The sequence below is a fragment of the Lutra lutra genome, chromosome 15, assembly GCF_902655055.1.
Source record: "Lutra lutra chromosome 15, mLutLut1.2, whole genome shotgun sequence".
NCBI lineage: Eukaryota > Metazoa > Chordata > Mammalia > Carnivora > Mustelidae > Lutra > Lutra lutra.
Window position 1 is genome coordinate 63,140,049 of NC_062292.1, and position 23,345 is coordinate 63,163,393.

Sequence of the window (23,345 nt, forward strand, 5' to 3'; positions counted from 1 at the left end):
TAACCCTCCCTAACACTTACTGGCTGTTCACTCAGAAACAAACTGCTCTGAACTGAGGTAAGGGGACACCCTCCATCTTCCTTCCTCCCAGGTACATTCTAAACCAGTCCACTCCTTCCAACAGGTTTAATTGAGAAACCTGAAATAATACACATTCCAAAAATGATTTCATCTTTCTCTTTAAAAAGCTCATGTCAAGGGCCGCATATTAGCATTTTTCAGCCAGAGACACAAGACTTAATAAGCTGTCTTGATGAAGTTCAGTTTAGGTAATGCCATTCTGATGAGGACATGGGATCTTCCTCAGGGATATTTTCTGAGGTGAGAAAAGAAGGTCTTACAGAAAGTTGCTTGCATTCTCTTCCCCGCTGCCCTGACACATTCACCAGGATATTTGTATGGCTTGTAAAAGGGTCATAAGAAACAAAGATCCCACAACAGTTCCTCTGGAGCACCTTTGTGTGCTCAACATCCTTCAGAAATGGAATGTGCATATTTGTAACTAGGTCAGGTCCCTCGTGGTTGTTCACTGACATTTCCTCTGGCTCAGCTGTACGTGGAAAATGGAGCTGTGCTGGTCTCAAGCCCCTGAATTATAAGACTTCATAGGCTGGAAATGTCTCATTGCCATTCTGGGAAGATATTTGCTATTTGCATTTTAATGTCTTGCTTAGGCCCTGCATTGTAAGCCTTTGATTATCTTTGATACCCTCCTCTGTGTTCTAGAGAGCAACTACAGGACTACTGTTCAGAATTTATGTTTAGCTAAAGAAACAGCAGCAATGATTGTAGAAATGTTATGATCAAAGAAATGAGCAGAGATACTCTGAAGGAATAGAATAAAATCACCTACTCTGACTCTCTATTTCTAATGAGCTAGTGCTCAGGTAGGTACGACCTGCCCATGGCCAGTCAACAACAGAATGGAGTCTAGAACCCTAGACTCCTGGTCCAGTGCCCTCACCAATAACACGCCACCCAGAAATGGAACAAGTCACCTTGACTTCTCCATTTGGATTTTCCTGTAAATATTTTAATGATGAAAACATCTGTTAGTATCTTCCTTGGGATGAATTAGCTGTTCCAGTTTACTGAGCACAAGTCAATGGAGCAAGGCTAAGAAAAAAAAAAATCTAAAAAAAATACCATCTACAGCTTCAATAGATTTTTCAGATTTTTTTGCAATCTGCAAAGTGTTGGATAAGTAGCCTGTGGGGGAGGTAATAATCTCTCCTACAGATGTTTTGGGAATTCTCCTGGAATGCAAATAAATAGTATAGAATTCATTCCCCTGTGGACTTAACACATTTATTTAATAAATACAATACATTTTAAAAGGACAGTAATATATTTCAATAAAATATTTTGACTAGATTTAAGGGGCAGGGGGAATGACAGTAATTTGCCTAGGAACCAATAACTACTTTCTAGAAGATGTTAGCGACCTGTAAGTCATTTTTAATATTTTATTTGTCTCAGAAAAATTAAAATACACTAGAGGCTTGTTTGGCCTCGAGAGGACGGACTCTAAGATAGAGAAGATTCTGGTACCTGCTTACCGCAGAATATGCTTTTGAATAATTCTGACCTGTGATAAACTAATTAGACAGAGCTACAGGGGACTCAGGGAGATCAAGGTCTACTGACTAAATATTAAAACTTTGTGGAGAGTTTAAAATACATTTTATTATTTGTGAGACTAAAAATTACCCCGATGGTATATTTGTGTGAATTGATACATTTGTTCATAGGTGCATGTGGGTATCTCACTATTCAGCAATAGAAATAAATTTTCCCTGGAGCTAGATATTTGGCACTATGCGAATTCCCCTCCCCCCTCCAGAAAACCCTCTGAAGGATAAGTGCTAGACACACAACTGCACACACTTACATTCTTAAAACTGCCATGAAGCCATCCTTGAACAATCTAAGGGCAGATGGGCCTGTGTGGATCCTTCTGTCCTCAACCTAAATGTTTGCTCATTTAACTAATCCAGTTAGGAGATAGTATCACATTAATATATGAGGGTAATATAACAGACATGGATTTCCTCTTTGACTCCAAGTTTGTGCCGAGAATAACAAATTTTAAAGATAACAAAGATTTCCTTCTTCTGGGTCCTCATCTCATCCTACATATCTCCATTTGCAAATAAATGGTGCCTTCCCCCCACTGAATGGCAAATCATCCCAAGAGGATTTAGACAGAGGCAGCATCACCAATCTGTTGGCCATTAATATTCTGTACCCATCTATGAAGAGGGAAAATAACAGATGAACAGGAGTCCATGTGTGAGGTCAAATTCACGTGCCCACTCTCTTGGGCCTCATTCTGGTGTCCTCTCATGCTCCTCAATAAACCAGTAAGAGTTATACATGGACCACAAAAACTTCAGGGGTCTCCCTTACACTCAATAAAAGGACTTTCCACTGTTAAGCCCCAGTTTTCCTCAAACTTAGAGTTCCGGTTGGAGGAGCATGAAATCTGGTAGGACAACCAGACAGAAGATATGCTGTTGCAAGAGATAAGGAAACAAAGAACTCTGGAAACAGAAGAGTGTGGAGCCTCCTGTCATGACTTCTCAGTGACCACAGAATAGAAAAAAAAGGATAGGTGTGGAAAGTGATTTCAAAGACAAGATACAAAATACTCAATTCTTCCACTGAGAATTAGAGTGGCAATGAGCCATCCTTACTGATAAAAGCATGTCCCTCAGGAGCATTGGGCAGGGCCATAAAATGATTTCCATGGGTTCTATTTACTTTTGCTTTTGTGAGCCCCTCCCTCCATAAAAAATTAAAATTGTATTTTGAAATTGTGTTGTTAAAACAGATGAAAATTATGTTTGACCCTAAAAGCTCTTTTTTTCCCCCTGACATTAAAAGAAGTTAAAATATTTCCATAGGCCTTCAAAGTATTGTGGGCTCTAGATGCTGGATCCACTGTGCCTAATGGTATGTAGACGTTGATGTTGGAACAATAACAGAAAACATTGAGAAATAGTGACCTAGTCTAACCCCCTTATTTACAAATGAAGCAAGAAGCCCAGAGATGAAGTGATTTGGAAATGCATGTAGCTCATTAGTGGCAAAATAACAATTTGAATCCAGTTCTGCTGACACCACCCAAGGTTCTTTCTAGCATGCCTTTTCACTACACCATTATCTTGGCTTCTTTGCACACGTTCCACCACACCTAACACCACTGACCTTCATGGTCGTGAAATTCCTGATTCGGTCAAATTCAAACATGATCTCGATGTAACCACTGGGAGCGCTTTCATTCCTCCAGCCCACGTAGTCATAGCCCGGCCACACGTGGTATTCGTGGGTCTGAGTGAAGTCATCCAGGCCAGATACCCCATCTGTCAGCTGGCCCAACCCTTCAGTCATGCTGCTCAGGCCAGGGGAAGAAAAGGGAAAGGGAGAGAGGAACCTGGAATTAATTGCACATTCACGAAGAGCTTTTATACCCAGCTTCTTCACCCCAGGTTTTGTAATATTATCTTTTGTAATGATTATCTTGAAGGTTGAAGAATTATGAAAAATCCAGCATATTTTATAGCATTGATGCATTTATCCTGCATCAATGGAGAACAAAGAATTTCATATAAATGAATTTTACAAAATACTTAATGCTTACTGCTTTAGTAGCGAAGCTTTTAAATAATATTTTATCATTTTATAAGAAAAGCTTTCTATAATCTATTGCATCCTTACCTATTCTTGTAGACTGAATGTAATGTTTTTATATACTAACTCAGTATTATCAAATGTATTTGATTAATTAATCCATTAACAAGTAAACGAATGAATGGATGGATGGATGCATAGAATGAACACTACAGTAGGTAGTAGCACTTGACCATCACTCAGTAAATAGTCCCAGAGCTTGTTGGAAATTTTTCTGACTCTCCTTTGACTGTATATTGTCGTTTTTCAGTGAATCAATTCCACAGAAGCCAGTCATGCCCTCTTCTACCCCACATCCAACATTCCAATTTGATGTCAAACTAAAGGGGGGAAAAGTCATCAATGCCAAACTTAAATACTAATTTATATGTAATTTTAATTAAATTGGTAGGATACAGATTCATAGAATAGAACACATGAATTACATGAGGGTTTCAGGCATTGGATTTAGTCTTGTTTTCTAGATTGGCATGTTTTCCACTTCTGATTGTAAGGCTCTTCTTGATTGGTATGTGGGATGATTGTGTATTTATGTTAATTTGGCTATTATTTTTAGCTTTCTATTTCTATTTGGCCTTCTTTTTATGGAGAGACAGAGCAAGAACTCATCCACTGGGACTTCACTCTCTTCATGCTCTGCACTGTAAGTTCAAATGATAAGTCAGGAGTCTCTCAAATGAAGAGATTGGGATACTCACCCTCAAGCAATAATACATGTGCCCCTTGAGTTTATGTAAAAGTTGTGGATTCACAAAAGAAAAATTGAGTGATTATGCCAGCCTTACAGATACACTTTTAAATTTATTTATTCATTGAAAAATGTTGGGCAAATTATAAAATTTGACTGGCCTTATCCACAGTGACCAGAGCCTGGATCTCCCTTCCAAGGATTTGCCATCTTTTTCTTCTCTCTACAGATCAGAAGGCTAGGAGAACATAAGTTTACTTGCAATAAATATATTTCCCATTGTCCCCATAATAATAAATCCCCATGAAACTTAAGAAAAGCAACACAAATGAAAAATTAATTTCTTTTAGTCAAAATTAAATGGGGATGGGTAAGGAAAGAAACTTTCCTGGTTTACTTCATATCCTTTAGATTGTTAGAATTCCTACAACAAGCATGTATTACTTCTGTAATTTTTTTAGTTAAAAAAAGGTAACTTTTACTATTAAAACTATCTATTCCCGAGATTCTGAATTAGGTAGCTTACACCTCATCACCCAGGCACACTCCATAGAGATAACCTCACTATCTCAGTTAACAAGTGGAAAGTGATTGTGTTGAAATCGCTGCAGTTTCTCTTCACCTTTCCTGTTAATAGTGCCTTATTTATCCATTTGAATGTCCTGCCATTCCCTTAAATTTATATCCCAAACTAAATCCATCACTACCCCTTTCTAAACTAAATCTTTCACCTAAGTTTCCCATTTCTGCCCATTATATTCTTTCATACTCAGTGGCTCAGTGAAAGTGCCTGGAACACCATATGTACCAGAGTATGACTGTTGATGAATAAATGCCAACCCAAGGTTTCATCTACCTCTTTTCCTCACCCAACTGTCTCACACTTAAACCCAGTCAGATTGCAAATGATCCCTATGTGAATGTCTCCTCCTCCCTGTCCCAGAGTCACCATTTTGGCCTTGGTCCTTCATTGTTTTCATTGGACAGAGTTCACAATTAGAAAATGTCCCCCATCATCTCCTCTTTTGACTCAAATCTAACCTTTGTGAGCTGCTTGACTAATCTGTTTAAAGCACAGTTCCAATCTTGTCCTTCTCCAGCTTTAAAAATCTTCAATGACTTGTCCTGTCAATGGTTATATTTATGAAGAAAAAAACAACTCCCCCTCCTCCTCTTCTTCCTGGCCCTGACATTCAAGTTCCTCCAAAATACGACATCATCTGCCCAATCATGCTTCTCATCTACTATTTTGCTACGTAAGTGTCGCTGATGGTTAACTAAATGATTGATCTTTGGCAGACATTTCCCTAAACTTTAAGTGTGATTCTTTTGTTGTTATACTATGCACTCTGCCTCAAATGCCATTTCAAGATTCTTTACCAGTGAAAGTTCTACCCATCCTTTGGGGCCCACTTTAGTTTCAGCTATTCCATCATCTTTGCTGGTTTTCCAAATCAGATAAAATTTACATGTATTTAGCACTTTACCTTTAAAAAATGCTTTTCTTATACATTTTTATAACTTGAGGAAATGGAAATAACTTTCATGACATGAATCCAGGTGTTTTCACTCCCAGTGCTGTGCTTTCCTGCCCTAGTCCCCATTCCTAATTGGGAGCTTCTTTAAGGTAGGATCCAGGACTTCCTTATTTTTTGAATACCTACCAAGTCTGGCCAAATTCGTTGGAGGTAGCAAGAATGGATTAGCAAAGATTTATTAATCTAAAATGAATTCAATTGATCTCAATTTCCTCTATACCTTGAGTAAATGTCAGTTGAGGAGTGGCTAAATGAAATGATGCCCATACAGTTTGAGTGAACAGAAAACAACAGTGACTAAGCAGATGGAAAGGAAGTAGCTGGAAATCAAATACTGGGTGAGTCAAGTCTTCACTGAGGGGATGGTAGTTGCCGGGGCGCTGCTGGGGGTGGGGGAAGGTAAGGGGTCAGGAGTTTATTCTTCACACCTAAAACAATGGACGTCCTGTAATCCCTCACTCCCCTTCTGGAGACTAATTTCTTCCTCTCTCAACCACTCCATCCTCTAGTCTGGACTTAATCTCTCTTCCAGGTGCAATCTTTGCAGACAAAGACCAAACTAAGAGAGAGAAAAGTGTCAAAGTGGACTAGAAGAAGAATGGCAAGATTCAGAGTGAAGTGATATAGGAGGAACATCTCTCATCCAACCCTATTACTATGTCCAACTCCTCCACCATGGCCCTCCATAGGCCCATTTCAGGACTACATTGGCCCTCTTTGCTGCTCCCAGCTCGAGCTTCTGCTACAGTCAGACCATTTCTGTCCTCAGCCTTGTTCCCTTTCCTTTGCACTTTTCTGCCCACCTCCTCTGCTCTAAATCATATCATCCTAGAAACTCTCCTTGTCTATCATAAGCCTTACGAGTCTCCTTTTCATGACTTCCAAAGCATTTCCATTTATGGGGTACAGTCTTCCTGAACTTCTTGACCTGTCCAATTTAGTATACTTATAACTTCAGTTCTTCTGGTCTTTCATCTCTATAAGTAGGCCATTATTTGTGTCAGACCATATGTCCTGTTTTAAGGGCATATATATATACATATATATATATATATATATATATATATATATATATATATCTACCATACTTAGAACTATACCACAATTTCAGTTCTCACTTTGTGTAATTTATTGTTTCCCCTGTCTTCCCAAACTAGGACTTCAGTTCCTTGCAAATAAAGAGTCCCTATTTTACTTCATCTAAATTATCTCACAATGCTCAATACAGGGTCTAAATAAACACCAGTTGGTTGACCAGTTGATTAATTATTAATCCGAAACCATAATAAAATGCTATTCTCTTCTAGTGGCCACTTTTCCATTCTGATGACCAAAGTTTCCCAGAATTTACCTGTACCCAACAGCTCCATCATAGACAGAATCATTGAGGTAAATGATGGAGCCTCCAGGGAGTACGAACTGCTGTCCCACCGGAGCACTGTAAGACACCAAGCCATCTGCCAAGGAAACAGGTGTGTCAGTGCCTTAGGAAGGAGAGGCACCCACTGCTTAGACCAACTATCCCAGGGAGCTACACAAGACTTCAGGGGTGAAATTTTGTTCAATATGTCTGCACAGAACTCAATCTGGGCACAAAGGGAGCACTGCCAAGGAGCACTCCTTAGTGGCAGTCAGTGAAATGACTCAGATTGTATCATTTAATGTATAGAGCACCACATGTTGGTGAAGGAGCAATGTCCTTTCTTGGCTTGAGCCTAGAGGAATCACTTCACTCCAGAGATGACTAATCCCATACCTTTCTGACTTGTTTGCCTTTATTTTCCAGGGGTTGGGGGTTTTAATAAGATCTATAAGCTCTCTCTCTCTGGAAACCTACCTAGCCAGACACAGCCATAGAGCTCCACCCGCATGCACACGTTCATGGAGTGGTCAGTGACTGGAATGAAGCGGACAAATCTAGCCACGATGGGTGGCTCCAAGTCCTTTAGGAAAATGTCATAGGGGTTACTATTCCCATCCAGCACCTGAGGAAAGAGAAGAGAAAGGGGGGAAAGATGCCATGAGGTTATGCTGACTCTACCTCATCAACCCTTTCAGGGACCCTCTCTTTTGAACTGAAGGAGCAGAATGTATCCTTTCAGTTTTCTCAGCAACCTTGATATTCCTCCTGGTCCTCCCACTTTGCCCTCCCTCATCCTCGGTCCCACATGGATAAGGGCATGCCAGGTCTGTGTGTGCACATACCTACAAGACAGCCTGTGTACTTCCTCTTCTAGCCTAAGTCAAAATATGGTCCTGGACATCTCAGGGTCTGGATGTCTCTTCTTCCTACCTGTTTCCCATGCCGGTTCCGCCAAGAGATCCAGCGAGTGCCATCCCGACTGTAATTGATCTTGTACATGGGGGCAAATTCAATGCCATGGCCCCCGGCATGGCGCCCTTGGGTCCCCACCAGAGTAATAAAGTGCAGGGTGTGCAAGTCAATCTGTAGGAACTCCTTCAGGTCATCGGGTTCCACTGGAATCTCAGGGCACCAGGCTCCATCCCCTTCTTCTGAGTCCAGCCTTGAGACACAGGGTTGGGGAGACAAAGAGAAACCATGAAACCAGAGTTGTTTACCAATCCACAGCGAGCAGCTGCCCTGTCCTGAGGGGAGAGAAAAGGCTGCAACCCTACTTTAAAAAGATTCTTCGGGTCTCCCCTTAAGCCTGACTGCCATGACCTGTGGTCAGTCCCCTGGCCCTGGGGCACTATGAAACTGAGAAAGACACTTACCACCAGGGCCTAGAGGCCTTCAGATCAGATTTAGTCTTTATTTCTCATCCTGATTTAAAGACCTCAAGGGAAATGAAATCCTTCCTATCCTATACTCCCCCATGAGTCATTTTACCACCCCCTTCCACTTTCAGTCCCAGCATAACAAGGGTGGCCACTCCTTGCCTGGATATCAAGTTATAGGAAGGAGGAGGGAGGGATCATAAGATCTCCAGTGTGGGTTATGTAACGCAGTGGAATTTTAACCAACGGGATGGGCATGGCAGCCCAGCAAAAAGCCATGGGAACCCATGATGAGAGTGAGGGGCAGAAGTGTGTCAGGGGAGCAGTAAATAATCTGCTTTCATTTTATTACCTCCAAGCTGAGCTACCAGTGAACAAAATTGTGAAATCAGTATAAGGTTTATTTTGGGAGCCTCTTACCACTTTTCCTCTTCCCTAAAATGTCCCTTTTCTCACAGATGTCACCTACTCATCACTGTTTTCTTCCAACCCCACCAACCATCATTCTCATCTTTCACATACTAAGAAATTATGGGGAAGGTTTATTGAGGTTGCTTTTCTTATGGGTGATTCCATTTTAACAGAAATCAACACTTTACACCAAAAGAATGAGATTCCAGGAGGAGGAGGATTATGCCCTAACAAGCAGACTAGTTTTTGACAAGGGAGTTCATTGCTTTAGAGGACCCCTGCTATTAGGCCACTAGGAATCCACCATACTCTTTATGGATGAGGATGGCCCTTCTATGAGGTATCCTTAAGAGAAGGGAAGAATTAATTGGAGGCCTCATCATATGCTGAAAGCCTTGATGTTTTGCACTGTGAGTGATGTTTCACAGACACCCACTGAGAGGAGGACTGAGTCTCCTAGCTCCCAGTGTCCTATCTCATCTGCATCTTCCCCTACCTACCACTGTCACCAGCTTCCTGCAGTTGCTCACAGTGAGAAGGTGGGTAAAGCAAATCCACTGCGTATCAATGAACCCATCTGTTGTGGGTAGTGTCGTGCAAGGCCCTGTGACTGGGATGGGGTTGCCAGACCAGCACATGGTGCCCAGCCCTGAATTCTCTTTCTGAAAACATACAGAACAGGACAGGCCCACTTGATGTCCTTCCCTCACACCTCCCAGGTCCCATTAAATACCACCCTCCTTCCCCAGTCCCTTGAGTCAGAAAATGTACCCAACTCAGGATTTAGGCTTTCTTGGGGTATCCATCCTCACCTTCCATATTTGGCAGCTGTGGATTCTGACCACTGACTGGAAGCTGTGATGTCCTCATCTGGAATGTGGCCTCCTGACATGCCCAGAGGATAGCGGCATATGGCTAGACCAAGCGAAACCAAAGAAAAAAAGAGAGGAAATATTTTTCTTCTTATTTCTGAAGATCCCCTGCCCCTTTTAGGAATAACGTAATTGATTACTGGACAGGGAAAGAGGGGGCTTAAATTTTTCAAAGCCTTTCTATGACCCCACTTTGATTACCCTGACTCTCTCAGCCTTTTCTTCCTGACCCTGCCTCCAAACTTATTAGCATCCAATCCCTTGAGCACTGACCTTCAGCCACACCTATCTTTTGGTCCAAAATCTGATAAGTAATGTAACATAATTCAGTGTGCTGATTTATCCTTTTATTTGGTAATAAGCCCATGCCCCCCCCCCATTTCCCTATTAGAAGATGTGCCCTTCTAACCAGTTTCCCAACTGTGCTGAATTATCTTCACAGTCACCAGGTACCACTTGTGATCCAAAACATTCTTTTTTCTAGGTAGCTGATTGCACAAAATTATGGTGCGAAGCCAACAAACTCTCCTATGAAGGGACTGAACACACAGCTTTGGCCCTCATCAGCACCATGTTTTGGCCTCTGGCTAAAAATAATAACCTCTGGAGAGAGACTTCTACCTTCAGCCAAGACAGAGTAACAGGAACCAGACTTACTCTCCTGGGTGAAACAACCAAAAAAATGGACAAAGTATACAAAAGACTGGGCTTCAATACAACGACATCCCTGAGAGACCAGGGACAAAGAAGATGAGTCCTACATGGCACCAGCTTACTGCTGTGACAGAGTCAGGTTGCAGCACAGTGAGTGAGAACTCAGGCACAGTCTACAGGATTCCCCAAATCAAGGAGACAAAGAGAAGAGTCTGGAGAGGCCACAGGGATCTAGGGCTGCCAGGGAAATACAGGATTCCTAGCTAAACTTAAATTTCAGATAAATAATGAATCATTTTTAGTGTAAATATGTACGATGCAATTTTAAAATAGCAGGCATGTAAAGAAGCAGAAAAATAGAACTTTTAATGAGAAAAAATCAATCAACTGAAACTGATTCAGAACTTATATAGAAGTTAGAATTTAAGAAGAAGACTATTCAAACAGTTATAACTATATTGTACATGTCCAAAAATACAAGGTCAGCCACTGTGGGAAACAGTTTGGAGGTTCCTCAAAAAATTTAAAAAAGAATTACCATATGATCCACTACTGGGTATTTACCGAAAGAATACACAAATGCTAATTTGAAGAGATATATGCATACGTATGTTTATTGCAGCATTACTTATTTTTTTTTAAAGATTTTATTTATTTATTTGACAGAGAGATCACAAGTAGACGGAGAGGCAGAGAGAGAGAGAGAGAGAGAGAGGGAAGCAGGCTCCCCGCTGAGCAGTGAGCCCGATGCGGGACTCGATCCCAGGACCCCGAGATCATGACCTGAGCCGAAGGCAGCGGCCCAACCCACTGAGCCACCCAGGCGCCCCTGCAGCATTACTTATAATAGACAATATATGAAAGCAGCCAAAGTGCCCAACGACAGATGAATGGATAAGGAAGAAGTGGTACACACACACACACACACACACACACACACACACACGGAATATTGGTCAGTCATGAAAGAATAAGATCTTTTGCCACTTGCAGCAACATGGATGGACCTACAGTGTATAGTGCTAAGTGAAATAAGTCAGGGAAAAGGCAAATACCATATGATTTCACTCACATGTGGAGTTTAAGAAACAAAACAAATGAACAAACAACAAAAAGAGAGAAAGAGAGAAAGAAACAAAAAACCCCAGTCTCTTAAATACAGAGAACAAAGTGGTGGTTGCCAGAGGGAAGGCACATGGTGAAGATGGGTGAAACAGATAAAGAGGATCAAGAGTACAGTTAATCTTGAGAACTGAGAAATGTCAAACTATTTGATCATTATATTGCACACCTAAAACTAATATAATATTGTATGTTAATTATACTTGAATAAAAATAATAACAACAAAAAATAAAAATATAAGGAAAGCTATAGGTGATATAGAAAGGATATAAACCAAATTTCTAGAGAAGAAACTTGACTGTGTGAGAAAAGACACTGGATAACATGAAAGGAAGATCACACATTAAAGAAAAGATTGGTGAACTTAAAGACAGAAATAGAAATTATCCAAAATGAAACAATGACAGAAATCAATCAAATAATCATTCAAGCAACAAAAAAACAGAACATTAGTAACTTCTGGAACAATTTCAAATATCCTCATACACATGTAAATGGACCCCTTAAAGAAGAGGAGAGAGGAAAACAAAGTATTTGAATAAAACATAGTGGAAATTTTTTTCAAATTTGATGAAAGTGTAAACCCAAGATGCTCAATGACCTGAAGCATGAGAAACATGAAGAAAATTACACTAGAGTACATCATAATCCAACTGCTTAAAACAGGTGATAAGGAAAAAAGTTTTTAAGCAGCCAGAGTAAAAGAACACATTATTAAAAGAGGACCAAAAATAAAAATGACAGCAAATGTCCCACTGGAAACAGTAATTATATAGTAAACATATAAGATGGGTTTTCGTGTTATTTACATCTCTTTAAGTGGTAATTGACTATTTAAACAGAAACAGTAACAATATACTGTGGGGTTTACAATATATAAAAAAATAAAATGCATGAAAACATAGCATAGGGCTGAAAAGGGAAAAATGGAAGTTATCCTGTTGGAAGATTTTTATACTATATGAAGGGATATAATATCACTTAAAGATAGACTTTATTTAATTAAAGATGTATATGACAAATCCTAAAGCAAGCATAAAATAACATTTTCTTTTTTTTTTTTTTTTAAGATTTTTATTTATTTGACCGAGTGAGGGAAAGTGCATAAGCAGGGAGAGCAGCAGGCAGAGGGAAAAAGAGAAGCAGGCTCCCTGCTGAGCATGAAGCCTGATGTGGGACTCAATCCCAGGATCCCCAGATTATGGCCTGAGCCAAATGCAGATGCTTAACCAAGTGAGCCACCCAGGTGCTCCTAAAATAATGTTTTCAAAAAATTTATAGCTAATAAGTCAACAAGAGATAAAATGGAATAAAAAAATACAATTCATTGAAAAGAAAGCAGAAAACCACAGACAAGTTACAAGTAAAAGGATGAAAAAGATATACCATAAAAATTTTATTTAAAAAAAAAAGCTTGAGTGGTTATATTAATACCAGACATAGCAGATTTTAAGAGAAAAAATAAAGATGGTATTTCACAATGATAATGGTGTTAGTTCATCAAGAGCACATGACAGTCCTAAATATGCACGTAACAGAACTTCACAACAAATGAAGCAAGAAAAAAAAAAAAAAGACTTCAGGGAAAATTGAACAAAACCACAATTATATATGGAGATTTCAATACTTACATCTCAATAATTGGAAAATAAGTGAAAGAAAAGTCAGTAAGGATATTGAATATTGGAACAACATTATCCACTAGTTTTATATAACTGGCATTTATAGAACTCTACCCAACAACAGAGTATACATTCTTTTAAAGTTCATATGCGACATTTACCAAGATAGACCATATTCTGAATCATAAAACAAGCTGCAATAAATTTAAATATTCAAGTCATACAAAGTATGTTCTCTGTCACAAAGTAATTACTATTTAGAAAAATAAATAATGGAAAGGTATCTGGAAAATCCCCAAATTTTGCAAACTAAATAAAACTCTTCTGAATATGCCATGGGTCAAATGAGAAACCAAAAGGGAAACTAGAAAGTATTCTGTACTATAAGATAAAGAAAATATAACATAACAAAATTTGTGGATACCACTTGAGAAGTACTTATGGGGAAAATTACCATAGTAAAAGCCTATATTAGAAAGGAAGAAAGATCTTGAAACTATGACCTCAGTTTTCACCTTTAAAAACTAGAAAAAGTAGAACAAAAAAAAAAAAAAAACAAAGTAATTACAAAAAGAAAATAATAGATATATTAGTACAAATCAATGAAATAGAAAACAGGAAAATTCCTTAAAACCAAAAGTTGGTTCTTTGACAAGATTTAAAAAGAAAAAGCAAAAAAGAATCTCAAGCCAGACTGATTGGGAAAGAAAAAAGAATACACTACAAATATCCAGAATGTAAGAAGTTACCAAGGAACAGATACTACAGATGTTAAAAATATACAGTTAAAACTCTAAGCAGTTTTATGCCAACAATTTCAACAACTTAGATAAAATAGTCAAATTTCTTGAAAATCCAAACTACCAGGGCCCCTGGGTGGCTCAGTGGGTTAAGGCCTCTGCCTTCGGCTCAGGTCATGATCCCAGGGTCCTGAGATCAAGCCCCGGGTCGGTCTCTCTGCTCAGCAGGGAGCCTGCTTCCCTTCCTCTCTCTCTGCCTGCCTCTCTGCCTACTTGTGATCTCTGTCAAATAAATAAATAAAATCTTAAAAAAAAAAAAAAGAAAATACAAACTACCAAAGCTCACTTATAAGGAAATAGATAACCGGAATATCCCTGTATGTTCTAAAAAAATTAAATATATGGTCAATAACCTTCCTACAAAAAAACCTCCAGGACAAGATGACTTTACTGTTGAATTCTATCGAATATTTCAGAAAGAAAAAAATAGCAAGCACTAACAAACTCTTCCAGAAAATCAGAGAGGATATTTCCTCATTCATTCTATGAAATCAGCATTACTCTAATATAAAAACCAAACAGAAACATTATAAGAAAACTATATAGATTAATAACCGTCATCAACATAGATGCAAAAACTCTAAACAAACTTTTAGTAAATTAAATCAAAAATATATAGAAAGGATAATACATCATGATGAAGTGGAGTTTATTCTAGGAATGCAAGGTTGGTTTGACATTCACAAATCATTCAGTGAAATTCATCACAAACCTAAAAAGTGAAACTGTAGCATCACTTCAATAGATACAGAAAAAGCATTTGATAAAATCAAACATCCTTTCCTTATAAACATTCTCAGCAAACTAGAAATAGAAAGGAACTTCCTCAGGGTACCTGGATGGCTCAGTCGTTAAGCATCTCAGTCTTGATTTTGGCTCAGGTCATGAGCTCAGGGTCATGAGACCCAGCCCCGAGTCAGGCTCCATGCTAAGTATGGAGTTTTCTTAAGTCTCTCTCTCTCGGGGTGCCTGGGTGGCTCAGTGGGCTAAGCCACTGCCTTCGGCTCAGGTCATGATCTCAGGGTCCTGGAATTGAGCCCCACATTGCTCAGCGGGGAGCCTGTGTCCCCTTCTTTCTCTGCCTTCCTTTTGCTTACTTGTGATCTCTCTTTCTATCAAAGAAATAAAAAAAATTTTTTTAAAAAGAGTGTCTCTCTCTCTCTCCCTCTGACCCGACTCCCCTGTTGTCTTTTGCCTTGCTTGCTCTTTAAAAAAAAAAAAAAGAAAGGAACTTCCTCAATACAAACACGTGTAACAGATTATAAAAACCCATATGCCAAAAAAATTGAACAACTTAGAAAAAAAAATAGAGCAACTTAGAAGAAATGGATAAATTCCTAGAAAGAGGTAAACTACCAAAACTAAAGCAGGAAGAAATAGAAAATTTGAACAGACCAATTACCAGCAATGAAGTCGAATCCGTAGAAGAGTTTATAGTAATAAGTATTATAGCTTTTATATTATAACTCTTAAAGAAGAGTTAATACTTATTCTCCTTAAACTATTTCAAAAAACACAAGAGGAAGGAATCATCCTGACACCAAAACTGGATAAGGACACACAAAAAAAGAGAACTACAGACCAATATTTCTCATGAATATACTCTCTCATGAACATAGATGCAAAATCCCCTACAAAATATTAGCAAATGTAATCCAACAATATACTTTTAAAAATCACACACTACAATCATATGGGATTTATTCCCAGGATGCAAGCGTGGTTCAATATCCACAAAACAATCAACATGCTATATTGCATCAATAAGAGAAAGGATAAAAACCATCTGATCATTTCAACAGATGCAGAAAGAGCATTTGACAATGTACAACATCCGTGATGTCATTTGATACTCTCAGAAACAGTATGATGAAGCAAAACTATATACAGCTGCTTTGGCAAGAGTCATGACCATCTACCCACTGGAAACACCTCTAGGGTTCCTGTCCACTGCATTTTCCAAGTCAAATTTGAGTCAAGGGAGGAACGTGGGATCTAGTATCATTTTGTCTATTCTGGTCAGATGTATAATTTCTCCATCTGAGGTGACAGGTTCTACAAATAATAATTATGCCTGAATCTCAAGTGTAATTCTGGGCTGTTCAGGAATGAAGCATCAAATTCTCAAATTCTAAACCCTCTGGAATGTGAAATTGAAGGGAGGAGTAAGGATGAGGAAATATTGATACAGGACACCAGTGAGGCCAAAATTACCAGTGAGTGAGGTCAATGAACATTTCAGAAATCACTCACAGGGTGTGCCCTCTCTTGTGGTCCGCCCCTCCATGCGGTGAAGGCCATACCCTGACTCAAGGCCTATGCTAAGTGTTTTAACCCTGGTGTTTAGTGCCGCTCAGTATCAGTGACTTAATGGCAAGGAGAAGCTTCTGGACACCTTTATCCCACACGCCATGTGATCCAGTCCAGTTTGCCAGAACACTCACATTGGCATTTGGGACACAAGCCAGCTACTAATAAACTAGACCTTTGCTTTCCCTTTGTTATTGTTTTCTATGTGTATATTTCCCTCAAGGACCTTCTGGGGAGGGAGCCTGGCTAGCCAAGGCAGGCAACCCCTGCTCCTTTGGCTATCATTCATGTCCTGGTGTCCCCAATTGCTATCTTGACTCCTATAATACAGCTATTCACAGTTTTCAAAGCGGTGTCCCATTATTTCTACCTATTGACCCCTACAATAACCCTACATGGTAGACAGGGTCTGTGTTATTATTCTCAGATTATACACGAGGAAACAAACCAGTTAAAGTCCCACAGCTATTAAGCAGTCCAAATCCAAAATGAGTCCCAAAGTACTAGACAGTCCCCCTCTGCTTTTTTTTTTAATTTTTATTTTTTAAATTTCTTTTCAGTGTACCAGAATTCATTGTTTATGCACCACACCCAGTGCTCCATGCAATACATGCCCTCCATAATACCCACCACCAGGCTCATCCAACCTCCCACCCCCCGCCCCTTCAAAACCCTCAGATTGTTTTTCAGAGTCCATAGTCTCTCATGGTTCATCTCCCGCTCTGCTTTAACCACAGCTGCAACGCGATGCAGGCTGTTTCTCCCAACATGTCAAGCCGAGGCAGAGTCTTGCAGATTAGTAAGAGAGTTTGTCTCTGGCGCCTTCCCTCCTTTCTGAAACCAAAGCTTTGTTCATGAATCCAGTCCCATCTCCATCCCCAGCATGACATTCTGCATGTTTGCTTATTGCTTTTCGAGTCCATGCAGTCCTTGAGTTCCTATTTTCATTCATTCACTCACTCGCTCATTCACTCCTTCAGTGACTTTTTTGGACCGCTATGGGAATATAGCCATAAACAAAACAAGTGCCTTGTGTCAGGGTTTGCATTCTAGTGTAGGGAAACAGACAACAGGCAAATCTAAGATGAGAGAAGATGTTAAGGGCTGTGAAGAAAAACAAGTGTGGGAAGGAAATAAGTGCTCTTTCCTATAAAGAAATAAGGAAGGCCTCTCAGATGAGGTGACTTTGAGCAGAGGCCTGAGGGGGGAAGACAGTGAGCCCAGTGACTCTTAGAAGGCGGATGTGTCATGGAAAAGGGGCAGGAAAACAAGAAAAAGTCTTCTTGGTTGTTTAAGATCAGCACAGAGGTCACACACCCGGGACGGACAGACTAGCTTAAATTATTATCCAGACTGTCCCATTGCCCTGAAACAAACTTGGGCAAAACTAAACCAAATGGTTTTGGGAAAGAATAGTACCAATTTTGGTTAAATTCTCCTTCCTCCCATTTCCAACATTTTTTTTTAAAGATTTTATTTATTTATTTGACAGAAAGAAATCACAAGTAAGCAGAGAGGCAGGCAGAGAGAGAGGAGGAAGCAGGCTCCCTGCTGAGCAGAAAGCCCGATGTGGGGCTCGAACCCAGGACCTGGGATCATGACCTGAGCCGAAGGCAGCGGCTTAACCCACTGAGCCACCCAGGCGCCCCTCCAACATTTTTTATCTGTTTTGTAGCCTTAGGTACATAGTATTTTGTCATATAATTATTTGTGTGAAAGTCTGATCTCCCCCACAGATGCCAAACTTCTTGGAGGGAAAAAGGGGGAACAGGGGGCTGATATCTTCTTCAATTTTATTTCTCAGTGCACATCTGGGGAGACAAAAGGTGCTCATAATATTGATTGAAAAAAGAGATAGATATGGATTAGGAGTAAGGATAAAATTGAGGAAAATATGTCTCCCTGCAAACCTTACCCCCCACAGACTATTCCATTTCAAACAACTCCATTCTGCCAATTACTTGAGCCAAAAATCTTGAGGCCACCCTTGACTTTTTTCATACTCCATATCCACCCCATCAGCTGATGAGAAATCCTGTTAGCCACCCTAAAAAGTTCCCATAGCCCATTTACTTCCCAGTTAACACTGCTACCATTCTAGGTCAATCCACTATCTCCTATCACCAGGAATAGAACAATAATCTCCCCCCACCGGCCCCCCACCGCCAGACTTCCTTTTGTCCACCTTGCCTAATGTATCTGTGAAAATGTAAGTCAGACCATGTAAGTCTTCAGCTCATCACCCTGAACTGATATTCAAAATGCCATGTGTGGTCTCCAGAAACCTGCAGAGTTGGTCTTCAGCTGTCCTGGACCCCCGTCCAGCACACTCACTACGGCCATCCAGCCACTCTAGCTTCCTTGCTATTCCTCAAACACACTAAGTATGCTTCTCTTTCCGGCATCAAAGTATTTAATTTAGTGATGGGAATAATCTGTGCAGGTTGAGGAAAGAGAAGTAAAAGACTGCATTTCCTATTATTTTTCACATGTTAACATATCTGAAATTGGAATGCATCTTACAAGCAAATGGTGAATCAGAGCTCAACTGTCTGGGTTTTTTTTTCTTAGAGTTACACAAAATAGTGAGACATGGTACAGTCAGGAGTGTCTTACATTTGATGAAGTACAGTAATAATAGCATCCACTTAAAAGCATTCGTGGGGGATGGGGGGAGGGGGTAACTGGGGGATGGGTATCAAGGAGGACACACAATGTAATGAGCACTGGGTGTTATAGAAGACTGATGAATCACTGGCCTCTACCTCTGAAACCAATAATACCTTATATGTTAATTAACTGAATTTAAATAAAATAAGATAAAATAAAAGCATCTGTCAAGTGTCAGACAATGTGGAATTTTCTCACTTATTACTTCATGTTTCTCACCAATCACCCATCTATCAGTAAGAGTTTAAACAATGGCCCAAGGGGGTGCCTGCGTGGCACAGTTGGTTAAGAGACCAACTTTTAGTTTCAGCTCAGGTCGTGTTCTCAGGGTCATGAGATCAAGCCCCACGTAGGGCTCTGTGCTGAGCATAGAGTCTGCTTGGAATTCTCTCTCCCTCTTCCTTGCTCCTCCTGCTCATGCTCTCTCTCTCTCTCTCTCTCTCGCTCTCGCTCTCGCTCTCAAAATAAATAAATAAATCTTTTAAAAAACCTGCCCAAGGCCATTCATTGAGTAGATACTAAGTCACTTTTAGAATCTGACTCTAAAGACTGCCCTCTTGGCTATACAACCTCTGAAAATAAAGAGATTTCAAATCCACTCCAGCATCTGAGCAAAGTTCACATCTTTTCTGGGCCTCAGTTTTTTCATGTGAAAAGCAAGGGCTGCATCAGATGTTCTCCAAGGCAGGGGTTCCCAAAAGCCGGTCCATGGACCAACCGCTCGCTCTAGACTTGTTTGGGAAGGTTGTAGAACATCCGGTAAGAGCCCCATCTTAGAGACTTCAGGACATCTGAAACTGCCCAGGAACCTGCAGATCTACAAAACTTCCCAGGTGATCCTGCTGTGTGTTCAGGCTAAGGAATCACTACTCCCAAGTCCCTTCCAGCCTGGACACATGGTGACACTCTGGGGTCACTCCAAAGTCCAGAGACATCCACATTCACAGTCCCACTGGGCTCTCATTCCTGACTCTCATGCATCTCCAGTCCCTGGGCCACAAGTGTAGTGAGAACTTCTGTTTCTCGGAACATCTAAAGTAAACCAGAAATGGGGAAAGAGGGTCGCATGGGGTGAGTCATGATATTGTTGCAAATAACTTCTCCACCAAGTACTGCTTATCCTGGGAACAGCAACCAGGGAGTTTTAACAGAGCTGCTCACAGCTGAGCCGTTGTTACGAAACGTGTGGATGCTTCCTGGGCGCAGGAATCCTGTCTATTTTGTGTTGTAACTATGTAGGTACTTTCCATAGTTAACAAAGAAAGGAAGAGAAAGAGGGAGAGAGATCCCACCTAGGATACTCTGTTTGATGTCAGAGGTGCACCACTTCCCCCGCCCTCCCCCTCCTCCCCCCACCCCTGTCCCAAGGCTCTTTGCTCCTTTATCTATGACTGTGTTCGGGCCTATCCTCCAAGTTACTCAGGGACCAGCAGCCCCACCCCAACCTGGGAATTTGCTACAAATGCAAAGCCTCATTCCCCACCCCAGCCTAACAGAATCACCCTGAGGGGGAGCCCAAACAACTGCACGGTCACCAGCCCTCCAGGGACTCTGACACAGCCCCAGTTTCAAAGCTGGAAGGACTGGGGTACAAAAGGAGACTTTAGTTCTCCACATGAAAAAAAAAAAAAAAAACAACCACAATTCTAACTCTGTCGGTGTGCCCCTATTTCTCATTCCCTCCAGGCCTTCCCTCACCCAAGCACAGGTAGACAGCAGTGGCAACGCCAGGACAAAAACTGGCAGGTCTCCCCGAGACCCCGCACACCTGGGGACCAGGACAGGAAGGACAGACAGCACGTTTATTCCTGTGAGGAGGTAGCCGAGGAGTGAGAAGTAAACCTGTCCCTTGGGAGTCTGCCGTCAGGTCTATTAGCAAATCCCACAACTCCTACTTCCTTCAAATTTCGGGAGTCCAGCTGTTTGTCTCCTCACAGCTGAACCTCTCTCATGCCATCTAGCTCTTCTTCCCGGTTCCTCCGCCAGCTCTTGTCCACATGGCAGCCCATGAGAGCTTCCTAAAACCTTATTCTGACAAGAACCTTCTAACAGCCTTTGGGACTTCCTGGGACTGTGTGGCCCATGAGGTCTGCAGGTCCTCTGCCTACCTCCCCAGCCTCATGCTGGGCTCTCCCCACATCTCCACTCTCTAGATCCCAGCACACTGGTCTCATCCCTACTTCATAAATGCACGAAGTACCTTCCGACCTCAAGGTCTCTCTGTGTGTCCCGTTTCCTTTATCTGGAATGTTCTTCCCCTCCCCTCCCTTACCTGTTGACTCCCTCTCATCCTCAAGCTCTCAGGGAATTCCTCTGAGCCCTTGGGGAAAGTAAATACTCTTATAATGCACTGGTTCCCTTCTTAGTGTTCCTCACACTTGTAATACAAATAGTTATTTGGTTAGTTTGGTTCTCTCCACCAAACAGTTAAGTGGCATATGGCCAGGGAGGCTGTCTTTCTTTCTCTCTCTCGTTTCCCTAATTTCTAGTAGGGTGTCTGGCATTAGCTGAGGGCTCGGTAAATATCTGCTTAAAAAAAAGCAATAAAGGAGGAGTTTTCTGCTGTTCATAATTATGGGGCTTAAAAACAGAGACCTGGGAGATCAGACAAGGGTAGCCTTGACCAGTGATCTTTAACCAGCCAGTAGACATATAAGACTTCCTTGTTATTTGGGGTCATTACGTATCTATGGCAACCCATCTTTTCGTTCACGTATTAATTTAGTGAATGTATGCATTTAGTGTAAATTTATTTAATGTTCACGAATTTACTGAAAAAGTAAGTTCCGGCTTATTGTCAAATTGTCCATTTGCCCACAGCTTTTATCAGTTGGTACTATTTCAGACAGTATGACAGAACTGTGGAAAAACGCTAAAATATGACAAGGGTTTAACAGAGACGGTCAGCGTGTTCTTTGAGGTAATCCTCACCAGATATTTTCTAGTTCCCTAGTGCCTGTTTACCTCCTTATTGAAGCTGTAAGCAATTTTGAGAATAGTAACCAGGTCAGACTCTTTCTTTTCCTCCTCAGCAACTGCCAGCACATGGTGCCCATTAGATGCTCAATACACATTTGGCAAATAAATAGGTAAGCAAAAAGGTAGAGGGATGGAGAGATGGGTGGATGGATGGATGGGTGAATGGATGGGTGGGTGGGTGGATGGATGGATGGATGGATGGATGGGTGGATGGATGGATGCATGGATGGATGGATGGGCAGATGGATGGGTGGATGGGTGGATGGATGGGTGGATGGGTGGATGGGTGGGTGGATGGGTGGATGGATGGGTGGGTGGGTGGGTGGGTGGATGGTTGGATGGATGGATGGATGGATGGATGGGCGGATGGATGGATGGATGGATGGATGGATGGATGGATGGGTGGATGGGTGGATGGATGGATGGATGGGTGGATGGATGCAAGGCTGAACGAAGGAATTTCACATGGGTTGAATTCTAGAGGACAGCTGCTGTGACTGGTTCATCTCTCCAGAAATTATTATTTCACAACCATCTCCAAACAACAGCAAGCAGTAGGGATGCTGTTTCAAGGGCTTTGTGGCCATTTGCATGAGAGGAAGAGCAGCTCTGGCAAGGATATTAGTCAATGGACACTGGATAACTGTCCAACAAGCTGTACTAGGAGGGATCCCAAGCATTGGTGACAAGAGGCACAGAGGATGAGGAAAAGAGGCGGGAATCCCACCATATGCCTTGATGAGGATCCCCAGCTCAATGCCAGAACAAGGCTCTGAGCCACCGGTATCACAAACCTTCTTTAGGCAATGTGACTGGGCCTGGAGGTCTAGATGTTGGGACCAAAGAATATAAGGATAAGGATAGAGAATTCAGAGATAAGAGCCAGAAAAGCAGCCATTAGGCCAAGTTTCTTGGTGAATCAGTATCCCCAGGGGCCTCAGAGAAAAGGCATAGGAAAATAGACAAGCTGATCTTGGATGGCCTTTCCCATCCTAGTGGGTCTTTGGAACCGGGATAAGCCTTGGCCCAGGGCAACCAACGTGGCACTTCTCAGCAGTACCACTGTGGTTTTCCTATTGAGTATGCCTATTTTTGGTAAACTCCTTCTGTGGAAGGGATCCCAGCCAATAGCAAAGACACAGAATGCCAAGTCCTAAATGTCAGGCCCCCTTGCCTTTCCCCAAGCCCACTTCATTTTTTATCAGAGCCCCTTCATCTGTCTCTGTACTCCACATTATGAAAGACA

General features: G+C 41.2%; 1 protein-coding gene across 3 annotated transcripts in view; it reads right to left on the reverse strand.

Annotated features, from left to right (window-relative positions):
• DDR2 (discoidin domain receptor tyrosine kinase 2) overlaps positions 1 to 23,345 on the reverse strand; it is a 148,480-nt gene that overhangs the window by 25,278 nt on the left and 99,857 nt on the right. For all 3 annotated transcript variants that reach the window (XM_047704534.1, XM_047704535.1, XM_047704533.1), the window contains 5 exons: positions 9,882 to 9,984; positions 8,213 to 8,444; positions 7,757 to 7,904; positions 7,271 to 7,376; positions 3,211 to 3,394 (listed from right to left, as the gene is read on the reverse strand). In XM_047704534.1, coding sequence (XP_047560490.1) covers positions 3,211 to 3,394; positions 7,271 to 7,376; positions 7,757 to 7,904; positions 8,213 to 8,444; positions 9,882 to 9,984 — 773 coding nt within the window. The remainder of the gene's footprint in view (positions 1 to 3,210; positions 3,395 to 7,270; positions 7,377 to 7,756; positions 7,905 to 8,212; positions 8,445 to 9,881; positions 9,985 to 23,345) is intronic.